The sequence below is a fragment of the Tetrahymena thermophila genome (assembly GCF_000189635.1).
Source record: "Tetrahymena thermophila SB210 genomic scaffold scf_8254034, whole genome shotgun sequence".
Classification (NCBI taxonomy): Eukaryota; Ciliophora; class Oligohymenophorea; order Hymenostomatida; family Tetrahymenidae; genus Tetrahymena; species Tetrahymena thermophila.
The window spans coordinates 18,258-33,193 of NW_002476025.1; the positions used below are offsets into that span (position 1 = coordinate 18,258).

General features: G+C 22.8%; 4 protein-coding genes across 4 annotated transcripts; 2 read left to right on the plus strand and 2 right to left on the minus strand. All coding sequences in view use genetic code 6, as the record gives it.

Moving 5' to 3' along the window:
* Positions 1 to 1,107: 1,107 nt before the first annotated feature.
* TTHERM_01123870 (tetratricopeptide repeat protein) lies at positions 1,108 to 4,707 on the plus strand (the record flags this gene model as incomplete). The annotated part of the gene is made up of 9 exons (XM_001030167.2): positions 1,108 to 2,790; positions 2,953 to 3,100; positions 3,167 to 3,316; positions 3,384 to 3,548; positions 3,637 to 3,876; positions 3,936 to 4,067; positions 4,119 to 4,244; positions 4,297 to 4,461; positions 4,520 to 4,707. The coding sequence occupies 9 exons, from the start codon at positions 1,108 to 1,110 to the stop codon at positions 4,705 to 4,707; spliced, it is 2,997 nt and encodes a 998-aa protein (XP_001030167.2).
* A 378-nt stretch (positions 4,708 to 5,085) lies between these two features.
* On the plus strand, positions 5,086 to 7,725 carry TTHERM_001123871 (transmembrane protein, putative). Its single transcript, XM_012800640.1, has 7 exons — positions 5,086 to 5,343; positions 5,402 to 5,582; positions 5,641 to 5,837; positions 5,906 to 6,104; positions 6,157 to 6,356; positions 6,412 to 6,517; positions 6,692 to 7,725. Exons 1-7 carry the CDS (start codon positions 5,143 to 5,145, stop codon positions 7,405 to 7,407), a joined length of 1,800 nt encoding a protein of 599 aa, XP_012656094.1. The 5' UTR covers positions 5,086 to 5,142; the 3' UTR covers positions 7,408 to 7,725.
* A 146-nt stretch (positions 7,726 to 7,871) lies between these two features.
* Positions 7,872 to 11,741, minus strand: TTHERM_01123880 (hypothetical protein; the record flags this gene model as incomplete). The annotated part of the gene is made up of 1 exon (XM_001030168.1): positions 7,872 to 11,741. The coding sequence occupies one exon, from the start codon at positions 11,739 to 11,741 to the stop codon at positions 7,872 to 7,874; it is 3,870 nt and encodes a 1,289-aa protein (XP_001030168.1).
* Positions 11,742 to 13,132: 1,391 nt separating this feature from the next.
* Positions 13,133 to 14,221, minus strand: TTHERM_01123890 (hypothetical protein; the record flags this gene model as incomplete). The annotated part of the gene is made up of 1 exon (XM_001030169.3): positions 13,133 to 14,221. One exon carries the CDS (start codon positions 14,219 to 14,221, stop codon positions 13,133 to 13,135), a length of 1,089 nt encoding a protein of 362 aa, XP_001030169.1.
* Positions 14,222 to 14,936: the final 715 nt, after the last annotated feature.

A 14,936-nucleotide genomic window follows, 5' to 3' on the forward strand; every position in this document is an offset into this window, starting at 1 on the left:
AAACTTATTATCATCTTTCATAGGACTATTGTATGCCATTAAGTTTATCTTGATTTTAACTTACAATAGAATTATTTTTTATATATGAATGAGTCCATTATTGAAATATAAAATATTTAAAATTTTAAAATTACATGTAATTTGTAAGTTAAGTAAATGCCTAATTTCACCTATTAGAGTTATGTTTTAAAGATAAAAATCTAGAACTATTTTCAGAAATACGAAAATTGATAATTAATAATTTTAGTTTTTTTGTAATTTAAATTTAGAAAAATGTTGATATCAAAAAATTTCTTAAACTTAAAAATTTTAAAAATACCTTAGAAGGTACAATTGAAACAATACTAAATTGTAATCATTTAAATTTTTAAACATTTAGGCAGTAAAATTTAACGTTTTGATAAATAATATTAAAAAAGAAAGTCATTTTAATAATATTTTAATAAATAATATATAAAAAAGCAAAAAATACAAATACAAATTCATCTAAAGAAATATTTTAGCATAATTAGGAAAATTATTTCTAGCAAATATTTGAAAGACATTTATCTTTTGTAAAATTATAAATGTAAATATAAAAATATTATTCTATAACATCAATTTATCTAAGTAGATTTTTATAAATTACTTTGTTAATTATTGAAAATTAAAAAAAATCTTGTGCCTAAATCTTAAAATTATCTTTATGCAAAATTGATTAATTCAAATTATTTCAATATTTTAAAAATCTTATTATTAAAACAACTTTTTTTGTTTCTGTTTGTATTTTAAATATTTGGATATAATTAAAATTTAATTGAATGGTTCTCCGAATCTCTACTTAAGTAAATAGTTTATTAAAATAATAATTTAATGGATAAAAATAAAGTAATTTATTATAAGCAAATACTAAAATACAGTTTAAATGCTGGAAAAAACTAAATTTTGTTTTTCAAGAGAAATCCTACAAAAATTATCTAAAATTTATCTATCTTACAAATAATTTTTATCAATCACTGATTAAAAAATACATAATTAACTAATAGATTGCTTAATAATTTAATTAAAAACAGTAAAAACTTTTAAATAAATCTCTCTTGTATACTGATAAGAAAGGGAGGACAATTAATGAAGATTTAAATATCTCCATAAAAAAATATGGATAAAAAAACCCTCTTCTCTTATAATGAAACAAATTAGCAGCAATAAATTCCTGTTCGAAACTAAATACATTTTTCTTAGAACCGTGCTAATGGTTCTGTTTAAAACAATACTACAAATATGTTATAAGGGAACCAAAAAAGCGATTAAATTAATGCTTAGAACGCTATAAACCATTCTCATAATTAAGGATAAGCAGGTTAGAAGGGTACAAATATTCCAAACAATGTAAATAGCAATGCTAACAATAATTAAAATGCAGCAGCTAATAATGATGAAAATATAAACAACATTGATGTAAAAGTACATCCTGAATTGCAGCTTAGTTAACAAGATTTTGAAAAGAAATTCATAAAGACAGCTGACAAATGTTTAAATAAATGTGATTTCTATGAGACTTGGAAATATGAAATGAATGGAGAAATTTATATTGTAAAAAAATACTTAAAATTAGATGATATGAAATGGAAAAAGCTTGTTAATTCTTATAATCTTTAATACCATTTAGCATGTAGTAACTCTTTATTTTTAAAGCCTTTCAAACTAGTAGCGTTTTCTCTCGCGACTGTAACTTCTGCCCATCACAACAGGTTAAGTCATACTAATGTTCATCATGTAGCTAATAGCCATTTGAATTAATAAAATACTCAAAGTCAATATGCTTAATATTAACAATAATAAATTAGAAGATGGCACCTATATGTAATATATCCCTTTAGCATAGAAAGTATAACTCTTGATAAAATATACTAATCACAAACAGCCTCAGTATCTGATACTGATTTAATTTGCTTGGCTATTTAGCTTTTTAAAATTGGACAGCTTTGTGCTGAGAAGAATTTTCCTCTTATAAACTGGAAATTTAGCAATTTACTTGTTGAACTAAAATCTTCTTCTATTTAAATATTCTAACCAAATTATTAGTAGCCAGTTCAAACTCTCTCTACATAAATGATTAAAACTTAAAGACTGCAGACTGAAACAAATCAAATATCATCATAAAAGCCAAGTCTTAAATTAGTTGAGTATTCCTTAAAAATCATGGATTTATATGATTATTTTGGAATAGAGAATCGTGATTCTAATGATTTGTTGCTACCTCCTGAGTTAAGATAAGATCAACGTAAATCTTCTGCAACTGTTCACTTTGAAGATTTTCATGGATCATTAGAATAATCAAGTATTTACATGACAGGAATGATCTTGGCGTAACTTCTAATAAAAAATTTTGAGGAATCAAGAAAAGCTGATGATTCCATACTATATAAGAAAAGTAATAAACTTATAGCAACTCCTCAGTAGCCTTAATCAGCCAGTATAAACAAATCAGTTTTACAAAAAAAAGCTATAAATAATAACAGTATTTAATAAAGTGTAGATGAAACAAAAAAAAAGAATACATTAAATTCTTCATCTTTAACACAAAGCAATGATTTTAGCTAATTGTAAAATATATAAAATACAATAGATTTGATAATTGAAACACAATCATAAGTTAATCCTTTAATCCATGCACTAGCGATGATTGTTAAATTTACAATTACACCAAACCCTAAAGAAAGATACTCCTTTTCTTCTGTGCTGGATGTAATTAGAGATCTTTTTGGAGAAATTATTGACTAACCTAATTCAGATTAGTCTTAGTATAAAGTAAGCAGTTTATTTTGTTGATATTTTTCTAATATTTTGCTAATTTAGGGAGATCTTTTTAGTTTCCTCATAATTTGATAAATTTATAGAGAAAATAATTCTTTAACATATTACATTTCTATTTTATTTTTCTTAAGTTTAATATTTATTTTTAATTTACAGAAATTTGAAAAAAATATAATTATGCTTTTAGAGTTCACCAACACTTTATTAGAATAACAAGATTATGAAAGTGCTTCAAATTTGATGAATAGAGCTAAAAAAATTTTAATTTTAAAATCCAAAAAATATTAGCTTTCACCTATTGTGAGTAAGAAGCTCTTTAACTATTTCTAAAAATTATATAATAGTAATTTAAAATTTGATAAAATTATAGACGCCTATTATTTTTTCTCTACAAGTAATTTGCTTATGCTTTAAGGAAGATTAGCTCATGCTGTTAGAAACTATTTAGATGGGCTCAGAGAAATTTAGCAAATTCAAATACAGTATGAAGAGTATTAAGATGACCTGTACTATAAACTTCGTAAAAATATAATCTTATAAAATATTTATTATTTTTATTAGAATAATTTTAAATTTTATTTATAAAGATGCATAAATACTTCTATAATTGGGAATCTGCTCCTTCAAATTAAATTAATACTACAAATCTAGATTTTACATTGAAGAATGCATAATAATCCTAAAAAATTAGGAAAAATATTACAAATAACCACATATAAAAAACTCTTTGAGGTGTAAATATTTTGAGATGAGTAAATACTTACTTATTTAACTTGGAAATTTTACTTTAAGAATTCTTATTAATTTTATCAATCTAAAAAATTCAAATTGTTTTAACAGATGCATTTGCTTTAATGTGGAGAGCATAAATAGAAAGAATAATAGGAGTTAACAATGACACTGATTATAAAAAATTAGAAGATTTTTCAAGTAATAAAAAATCAGACTTTAGAGTTTCTGATACAGATATTCAAAGTGAAAAAAAAATCAACGAATCTATAAAAGATTAGAAATAAGAGCCGATTGAATTATTAACTATAAAAGAAGCTTTAAAATATGTACCCAAAGGTACCAGATCATGTAAAGTTTAAAATTAAAGTTAACTTAAAAAATTTTAAATTTGTTGTTTAATAAATTAGATGCTAAAATAGTGCTCGTTAAAGCAAAAATATTAAGTTCCAAAGGGTTCACAGAAAAAGCTCTTAAATATGTCAACAAATAGCAGGAATAGCTTGAAAGTTAAAATTAAAATAAAGTCACTGACTTACTTAGTAATATTTATATACTTTTCAAAAAAATAATAATTACTAATTATATCATAGTAATGGAGTGCAACTATATCAAAGGGATCATTTACTTCTAAAAAGAAAATATTCCAGAATCCATTAAACATTTTTAGTTAGCCCAGCAAATTTATGAATAAAGAGGTGAAGCAAATCACCCAGATTGTAAAATTCTTAAATTTAGCATAAACCATATTGAATAAAATTTTTGATATAGGTTCAGCAATATATTAAAAGCTTGCTAAATGCTACGCTAGATTAGGTAAAATTTCTCAGGCATCGTCACTTCATGAAAGAGCTATGCTGTTAAATGATCTTAACTTAGCCGAAGCTAGTTTTTAAGATTCAAGATTCCTAAAGTAATCAACAGAGGAACCTGAATGTAAATTATTACATTATTAATTAAATAACATGGAATAAATTTATTTTACATAAAACAGGTTTGCTTACTTATAACTATTGCCTTCATTTGAAGGAATAAGGATTGTTTAAGTAATCAAAAGAATTTACTCATGAACTTATGTAAAACTACAAATATTTTTTATCACCTGCACCTGAATTTGTAAACAAATTATTGGATTATCACTACACAAATTTGAATCTAAAAATAAAGATAACAAAAAGTTGATTGGATTGATTTATATAGGAATTCATGAGTAATAATAACTAAACTAATTTTTCTTATTATATAAATTATAATATTATTTTTGAAGAATAAAGTAACAAATTTTAAGTTTTTTAATTTATAATTAATTATTAATTAATTTTGTATATTAAATTATTTATAAGTAATCACTTAATAGTCTATTCATATATTTTTATATGTTGCAGAATTACATTAGTAAATATCTTAAGTGACTTACTTACTTACTTTCATACTAGTTTTTATTAATTGATATATAATTTTATTTAAAAATATTATAAATCTAAGCTTAACAATTATTTGATTTGATTGATCAGTAAAAAAATTATTATTGAATTTATTTTTCTAAAATTCATTTAAAAATTTATAGCAAAAAATTAAAAGATTTTGAAATTTCCAAATCAGTCTTTCTTTATTTGGATGAGATCTAATAAAATTGACACAATTTAACCTGAAACTACTTCAAAAAGTTTCATAAAAGAAGATATATAAAACTAAAATTTAGAAGAATCAAATTCTTGTTTCAAATCCAGAGGGTATCAAACAATTAGTCATAAATTATAATGCAGCGCATTTGTGCTTTATACCATAGTTTCGATAGGAATTTTTATAAGTAGAATAGTAAAAAACATTTTTCAAAATTAAATATGTAAAATTAATTTAAGAAATTCTTTTAAAGTTCTAAATATCAATAGATTCAGATTAGTTAGACCAATATGGATAAAACTACTAAGTAAAGTATAGACTGATAGATTTTTAATAGATGACTAATTAATTTTTTAAAAACTTTGACTACTAATTTGGATAGACAAAACATGCATTAGATGTAATTAATGATATCTACAACATTGCTGAAATTAGTAATTATTTAAATTAATTATTACATTAAGTTTATTTAATACTAAATATATTTTTAAGGATTTAATGATTATGACTTTTCTACCTTCAGCCGTTGCCATATAAATAATGTAACTCTTTGCATAAGCTAAAATAAAGATGAAGAAATTACCTATAAGCTTAGAGCTGATAGTTTTTATTAAATATATTACTTTTTTACAAGTTCAATTTATTTAACAAATAATGCTGATGAATCAGCAATATCACCATCTTAGCAAGTAGTTTTAAAAATTAACTTATTAATACATGATTTTGGACTAATATATATATTTTAAATACAAATCAGGCTATAGTTACCAAAACATCAATGTTCGAAAGCTTCTACTTTAACGCTTTTTAACACTTCTACTTTACTAATAATCTTCATCACAAAATGTTCATTGTATTTCCAAACGACAAAGTAGCAAGAATTTTTCCAGTTTAATACGATTCAATTTAACCTATTTCTACAAATGACTATACGATGATGAGAAGTGTTATGACTGGTAAAAAATATTATCATTCTATATTAGAAGTTATATAAAAAAATATCAAAAGGTACCTAGCCTAATACTTATTGGAAATTGGATCAAAATTCACCTACATATTAATATTTTAGCAATCTTTCAGATGTAGTAAATACAGATTAAGATATTCTAAGAATAAGAAGAGTTATTAAAAGAAATTCAGATAATTCTATGATAGGTGTAGTGAGCGTAGACATTTTTACTTCTCATATTAATAACACAATGAGCCAAGTAAGTTTTATTTATTTAAAAAGTAATTTATAAAATAATAATAAATTATGTTTAGCTATTAAATAGTAATTACCAAACATATTTAATCAGCAATTAAGGCGATATAATATAGACAAATATAGAAAACTTTACTGATGATAATATTTTCACTAGTTTGTAAGGTAGAATTAATATTTTATAAATTATTTTTTTAAAATGATTCTTAAAATTAAAAGTTTATTTGATAAATTTATCAAAAAACACCAAATAATAAAATGTGTTTAAATTATTTTCTTAAAAATTAACTAAATTATTTTCAAATATTAAATTAATATCTTTTAAATTTATTATTTAAGGATGCTATTGTGAGTAAGTTGTTTAAAAATTTAAGAGTCTAAAAATACATATTCCTAGCAACTATGAATGCTAATAACCTTAAATACCTTATTCTATACAAGACTGTATGTATTTTAATATGAAAGAAATGTGGTAATCAGATGGTTAATACTTGTTTTTTTTAATAACTATCAGCAATAATTACCAAAGTAATAAAAGTGATTAGCTGATATATACAATTATTTATGTTTATATCAGTTTGTTTATAGTATTGTTTGCTGCTATAATTTATATAACTAGAACATATATTTTAGAGTTTACAAGCGATATTACCAATCCTATCAAATAAGTTTCTTTTAAAATACAAAGAATTATGCACAATATATTTAATCCAAAGCAATTCAGTAAGATTAGAACAGATGAAATAGTTATAAGAGAAAAAACAGAAATAAGAAAGTTGGCTAACAAATTTAGTAAAACATTCTATAAATTAAACGAAAAGAATCTCTTCTAAACTACTATAGTGAGCTCTATAGATAAATCATATTAAAAATCCAAAGAAATTAGTGATAAACCTTAAAAGGATACTATAGTTGATGAAGTTAGAAATATAGTACAGTCATTCTTGGATGATTAATAATAAGTCCACAATGAATAAACTTAGGAGAGAAACAATAAATATGCCAGATCAAATAAAAGTAAAAACAATATAGATTCATCCTTAATAAGAGACTGATTGATTGATAGATTGAAAAGTTAATAAAACAGATAAATAATCCTGAGAAACAATAATTGAACAAATTAACAAAAAAAATTTTCAATTATGAAACTAAAATTATTTAAATAGATTACTTTAGCTTGTAAATGTTAAATCAAATTTTATAAAATAAAAAAAAATATTTTTCCTTTATTTGTAGAGTATTTTTAACAAAATTGTTTTATTTATTGTTTAATTTATAAAATAAATATGTATAGCACTATATTAAGAGTTTTTAAAACTTTTAATTGAAAAGATTATTTTATGAGTTTATTATTATTTATTTTAGATAAAGAAAACGAATTTAAGTATTTTGAATGTAAAAGTAAAATTTTAATTTGATATGTAATAGAAAGAATTATGCATAAAATGTATTACAAATTGAATGGTTGTTTAGAAATATAAATAAAATTAATTAATACAATAAAAAATATATTATTTTATCAAATTAATTTCTTAATAAATTTAGATTTTGTTATTTTTTAGCTTACTTCAGATTCTGATGTAAATGCTTCTTATTTAGGTAATATTTTTTAGTATTTTTATTATGGATGAAATTCAAACCCGCTCTTCTCTAAATTTTCATTTTCTTACTATATGGATGAAGGCTTTGGCCCTTTCCTTACAGAAAAAACTGAAAATTCATCAATTTTTTTATTTTATTTGAGAAAATTATCAAAAGAATTATCTCTAAGCTAATTATTTAATAGTGATTCTGCTTAGCCTTATCTTATATTTGATGGTTGCTAGTTGTTGCTACTTTACATAATCTACTTGCTAGACCTAGGCAAAGGCTCTTAAAATGTATAAGTTTGAATTTTTTCTAAACATGTTTTGAATGATGAACTTCCATTCATTCTATTACTAGAAGCCATCATACTTTGATTATCAAATTGTGTAATACTTTTCTTTTCTTAAATATTTGCCTTTTAGATTTCGCTTTCTTATATAGAGTTTATGCCAGCTATTTTCCTTTCTCTATTTTGAACTTGTTAATACTATTCAAACTTATCTCTTTAAATTGCAGAATTAAATGCTTAACTTGTATTATAATTAGGATGATTGTGGTTATTTATTTAAGTTCCAAATAAATCTTTTGACTAATTAGTTTATATAGTGTTAAGTGAATGATAATTTGTTTACAAGGGGTTATTGTAGCTGTTTAATGCACTGCTTATGTTTTCTCTGTTGCTTTCTTTATTGTTTTAAGCTGTTTAATGGTTTAATATTCCTTTTTCTTTCAGTAATAAAGAAGTTGGTTAACCATGCTACTATTTTTTCAAAATAGCTTACTAATCAATTACCTGAGAATCGTTAGAGTCTATATGATTTCCATTATAATAACCATTTTGCTTAAGTTTATTAACCATATTTTAATCCTTTTATATTTGCTTGTTTTATTAGTTCATCATTTATATAAATTTATTTTATTTATCTATGACCTATTAAGACTCTGAAGTTTCATTAGAAATTTGAATTATTTTTTAACTGGAATGGAGTTAACTCATCATAGAAGACTATAAATTTTACTTTTAATTTTTTAGTTATGGAGTTTGTAGGAAACCCTGATAATTTTGTCTCTCTTCTATTTAAGACTAAGTCAAATTGTCTTGAAGGTCTTATTTAAGATTTTTATTTCTCTTTTTTTAGAGCTTTTCCTTCCTAATTTAATCCAAATTTTCTTAATTTCTTTAAAGCAATTTACTTTTAACTGCAATTGAATGAGAACTATTTTGTAAAATTTCAGAGTCATTACTTTATGGTTGATTAGAAACATAATTAGAATCAAAATAATTATTAACATCTTAATTTCTTTTATTTACTTAATCAAATAAATTTTTTCCTTACTTAGGAGCAGGTTTAGCGAATTAGTGTTGATTCTTATTTCCATTTTAAGGGGAATTGCTTCTTTCGTCTTTATTAAATAGTTTATTTTTTAGCTAATCCTTAGAAATCACTTCTTTTATTTGCTAAATATTCTAATTAATTTTAGATGTTTCTGGTTAATACTATAGCATATCTTAAACTGTTCTTTTATTATTTATTAGCAACCTTTTTTACATTTCATTCAAAGCTTTTAATGTACTCTTTTGTGTTATATTTTTTATGTTCTCTTCATTAATCTGAGCTAATTATTGTGCCTCTTAATATCTTTCAAAATTTCTTTTTTCTATTAGACTTATTTTTTGGTGCTTCTTAGGATATTCTCCCATCATTTCATTTGAATAACTTTCTTCATTTTCCATATCCTCGTGATGGACTGGAAATACAATTTATGAATTAAAAGCTTCTAAATCTACTTCAGCTTATTCTCTATGAGTATTCTTATTTTTTGCTTAATCAATATACATTTATCTTTCTTCAAATTCACTATTGTTGCTTTACAAATCACCTAATTTATTATTCTTTTGGATATGGTTTCCGTTTTTATAATTTTTTTATTATTGTTGTAAATGTTTTTGCTCTGTTAAGAATTAATTTCTTTCTTTTAAGTTATATTTTTATTATGGCTGAGTTTAATTGTAATCAGTAAGTTCATTATCTGTGAATAAAATATTATTCTACCTAATTTTTTGCTTTTATATGTTTTCTTTTTATTAATTATTTATTTAATTAGCATGGTTATTTTATTGTGCTGTTAATTTCCTTGAATCTATTGCCATGCTACTTGAAAAAACAGATTTATTTTAATTTGGATCCTAAACAAGCTCTATAGAAGAAAACTCGTCTTATAAATGATTTAAAACAACACTCCCTCTCTTTTTGCTTCCACCACTTTTTGAGAATTTACCATTTTTATTATTTTCATCTTCACTTTATTAATAATTTTAAGAATCTTCCTCATCTTCTTGATGATTATTTCCTTCATAATCACTATCTTCAACTTATTGGTAATTATCCTCCATTTCAATTAAATTACCTTTACGTAGTTTTCTGATATTAATATTTTCTATATCTTGCTCTACTTCCATGAACTAATTACTATTTAAGATATTTTTATTCTATTTGTTAATTTTACTTCGACCATCTTATTATTGACCTCCTACTTTTTCAACATCCATTTTTCTATTATTTTTTTTTTCAAATCCTTAAACTATTTCTTGTTATTCATCGATCATCTTGCCATCGTTAATATTCGATCTTTGGTTCTATTTGGATAATTATTTGTTATCTTTTTCTTGTTATTAGTTTATTTTACTTTGTTGATTTTAATTTTGTTAAAATTTATCTCCTTCAATTTAAACTGAATTCGACTACTATGCTTAATCAAAAAACTATTAGTTTGAATTATTATTTAAATCTCCCTACTCTGCATGATTGATTCCATTATAATTTACATTGAAAATATTTTATTAATTATTATTAATATTAGGTTAAATATCGTCATATTGTAGTTATTATTATTATTAAGGATTTTGATTAAAAGGTGAAGTGTCATCTTAGGTTTAGTTATCAATATCGAAAACCGTAGAAAACGCAGATATAATTTCAAAGGACTCATTTTTAATCCTCAGATAAACAATTACTCTTCCTCCAACCATCTCATCACCAAATTGTAATTAAATTGTTTGATTGAATTTATTTGCTAAATATATTTGAGAAATTAAAAAATTGGGTGGTATCAAAAGACGATTTTTATTATCAAATTAAGATAATATGCGAGAAAAATTATAGTTATTGCATATATTTCTATTAATTTATAAAACTAGATCCTATTCTCCATTTAAAGCCTCAACGTGAATGTGCTCTTCATAAAATTTAAGCTACAGGATAGAATTTTTAAATTCTTTTACACTTTTTAGATAATTCTAATTAATTTCTAAATATAATATATTTTCTTAACTTAGGTTTCTCATGTGATTAAAGTATAAATGCTAGTTTAAATTAGGGTTTAAATACACATCTCTTTTAATTTCTAATATTCCATCTTCATCGTATATTTTCATAACAAACTATACACATAAATCATTTGAATAGTTATCTTTTTTCTAAAGGCTAAACATAACTTTTTTTGTAGATTTTCTTATCGACTTTAAACTTTAATAAATTCTTGTTATATCCATTTCAAAAGTTGCATTTTCTATCCCTAAGTCTCTATTATTTATAAAAGAACTAAAGTAGTTCATTCTAAAATAGGAAAGAAGCACTAAATGATCTGAGTCTAAGTTATTTAAATATTCACTATTTTACATAAGAAGCCATCCATGAATATTATTCCACATAAAGCAAATATTAGAATTTCCACTAATACAAGTCTTAAAAAAATGCATCAACTGGCTCCATTTCTTATTGTCTTCTAAGTAAAATATCATCTTATAATATATTTAACAAAATCTTAATTCCTACTTATATGTATTTCTCTTAAAAAACACTAAATCTAAGAAATTATTTAAAATTAAAAATGGAACTTATACAATTAAGTTTTTTTATAACAGCAAATGCTAATCTTTTTTTTAAAACTTTGCTAACTTTGTTCAGAATTGAGATTTAAAATACTTTTATTTATTTTATATTATTTTTTCAGCCAACCTACTATACCTACTTCTTCTAAATTTACTTTTAAACTAGTGTATAAAAATCAGAGATATCCTAAATTTTGTAAAGCGCTTAATATTATATAACCTACTATCTATAGAATTGAAACTTTTAAAAAATAATTTTCTTATTTTGAATTTTTCTTTCCTTTATTTTTTTGCTATAACAAGACTTGAATTCAATTGATATATTTTTTAATTTTTGTTTATTTATATTGTTAAATAACTAATTATGATTATAAATTTCTGAGATATTCTTATAAATTGTATTGATTTTAATCTCAATTTGCGCCTTTAAGTGATTTTGATTTTGAAATATTTCAAAAGTATTATATTTAACTTAAAAGTATTAAAACGCAAACTGAAAATTATTAGTGCGCAAAAGTGTCAGAATTTATTGTATCTTAAAAAATATTTTCTCTCTGTAAATCTATTGAATTATTAACTAAAAAGCTCTTCAAAAATTTAAAGATCAAATTAAAATGAGCTATAGGAAAATTTTTATCCATCTGTCTAACTTTCATGCAAAAAGTTTTTATTGATTTCATAATCAAAACTAAAAAAATATATTTTGTTTTGCAAAAAATACAACAACAAAAAAATTTATAAAAATATTTTTTCGATTAAAAAGCTCAAATGAAAATATATTATAACTTATGTATGCCGATAATAAACTGCCTAAAATTGATCAAAATTCTAAATTCAAACTTATCAATATACAATAATGTTTAAATTATTTATAACATAAGAAATATTGAATTAATTTATATAAGCAAAAGTGGCTATTAAAATTGAACAAATGAGCATAAATAAAAAAATTCTTTCATATTATTTATGCTTTTCAATTTTTTTATCAAATTGCTAATTATTTTCTATTTGAAATAATTGTGAATGTGTACTTGTGTTTAATTATGTGTAAATATAAAAAGATGATGACTGATGCTAAATGATATTTACTAACTAATCTATCTATGATTAATCCTATCTTTGAATATATAAATAAATATATTTACAGACAAGTAAAATATAGAATTTTTTTTCATTTAATTATAAGATGTGAAATTTGCACCAATCAATTTATGAATTATTGATAGCTTACTTTCTTTTTAAAAAAGCAACTTTTATTTATTTATTAACTTACTTACTTGTTTCCATAATATTTTTGATCTTCAAACAATATTATCAGTTTTTACTTTCTTGTGGCTTTCGCTTTCTATACTATCTGTTTAGTTTGAGCTAGCACTTTTATCTAAAGAGGAATGAGGTCTTTTAACATTAATTTCTTCAGCCTTTTCTGGATTTTCCTCTTATTTCTTATTTGAGTCGCCATTTTATTCTTTTGTTTCATGCTTTTCATTATTATTAACTTCCTACTATTTATCTTTATCGTGCTTTTCATCTTTTTATTCGCTTTCTTCCTTTTTTTCATTACTTTCACTTTCCTTGCTTTAATCATCATGATGTTTGCTATGATGTTCACCATCTTCTTTTTTGTGAGGTTTATATTTCTTAAATGTTGGCTAATAAATATCAGTGTGCACAGGCATTCTACCTGAACTTGTTCTTGTAGTCCTTCTACCTGAATTTTCAGATGCTATTTCTTTTTAAGAACCATTTTCAGTATTATTATCTTCAGTTTATTAATTTGATTTGTCATCATTAGAAGTAGGTTAAACTTAAGTTTATGATTTAGGTTTTCTACCTCTCTTTTTGGGAATTTTTGGCTATTCTTCATCTTCTTCTTCAGCATTATTTTGTTTAGACTACTTTTAAGGTACTTTTGCTTCGTATTCAGATCCTTCATCATCGTCTTCATCTTCTTTACTCTTTTTTGACTTTGAATTTCTTGTTTATCTGGTCACTTTAGCAATTTTTTTTTTAAGACTGGGTCTACCTCTTTTACCAGGTTTTTTCTTAGACTTCTTACCGCCATCATAGTCATCATCTTCATCATAATCTTCGCTGAATTCTTCATCTTCTTCATCGCCATCTTCATCATCATAGTGGGCTTCTTTTTCAGGTTTAAATTCATCATCATCTTCTGAATCATCACCTTTAGATTTGCGCCCTCTTGCACCTTTTTAAACTCCAACATATTTCATTTTAGGAGCTCTGCGAACTTCTTATTCTTCCTCTTAGCCAGCCTATAAATCATTTTCGGAGCTATTTTCATTTTTTTTCTCTACTGATTAATCTTTTTCTTCAGATTGCTTATCTTCGACATGCTTAGTCTTTTCTTCAGAAGCAGGTTAACTCATCTTTATAAAAATCTTTTTAATAGGAAATATATGATATTTTTTCTTTCAAAAATTAGATTAAAAACTTTTAATTTATTATGCCAAAAGATCTTTCGTTCTTATGCATAAATTTATTTAATAAAATTATTAATAGAATACTAATTTTTCTTTTTTCTTTCTTAATCAGAAAAAGAATATAATATTGAATATTATAGCAAATAATCATATCTTAGTATATGAATTCTAATGAAAGAGCGCTTTTTTTACTTAATTTTTTTAGATGCCCGCTATTGTATTGAATAGTAAGTATTTCTATATAAGTAATATATAACCTAATAATTTAATGAATACTTATTAAATAAATTCTAATAATCTCTAAATTAATATTTCCGAATTTACTAAAATGCTTACAAATATTTAAAAAAAGATTAAAATATTTTTTTTAGCTGATAAAATTAGGATGAAAAACTCTAAATAAAAAAATAAATAATAAATTAGACAGATAAATTTAATTCTTTGGCGCATTTATTATTTTAGGTATTAACAATTATGATATTTATAATTTAGTTTTTCCTATTTTTGAATTATCAAAATATTATTTATAAAATTTAATTCATAGACTTATGAGATTGAATTTAATTAAAAATATAATTTTATATGAAGCTTAACAGTTCTTTATTTGAAAAGATAAAATTTAGTTTAATTTTATTACTAAAATATTATGATTTAAGAATTT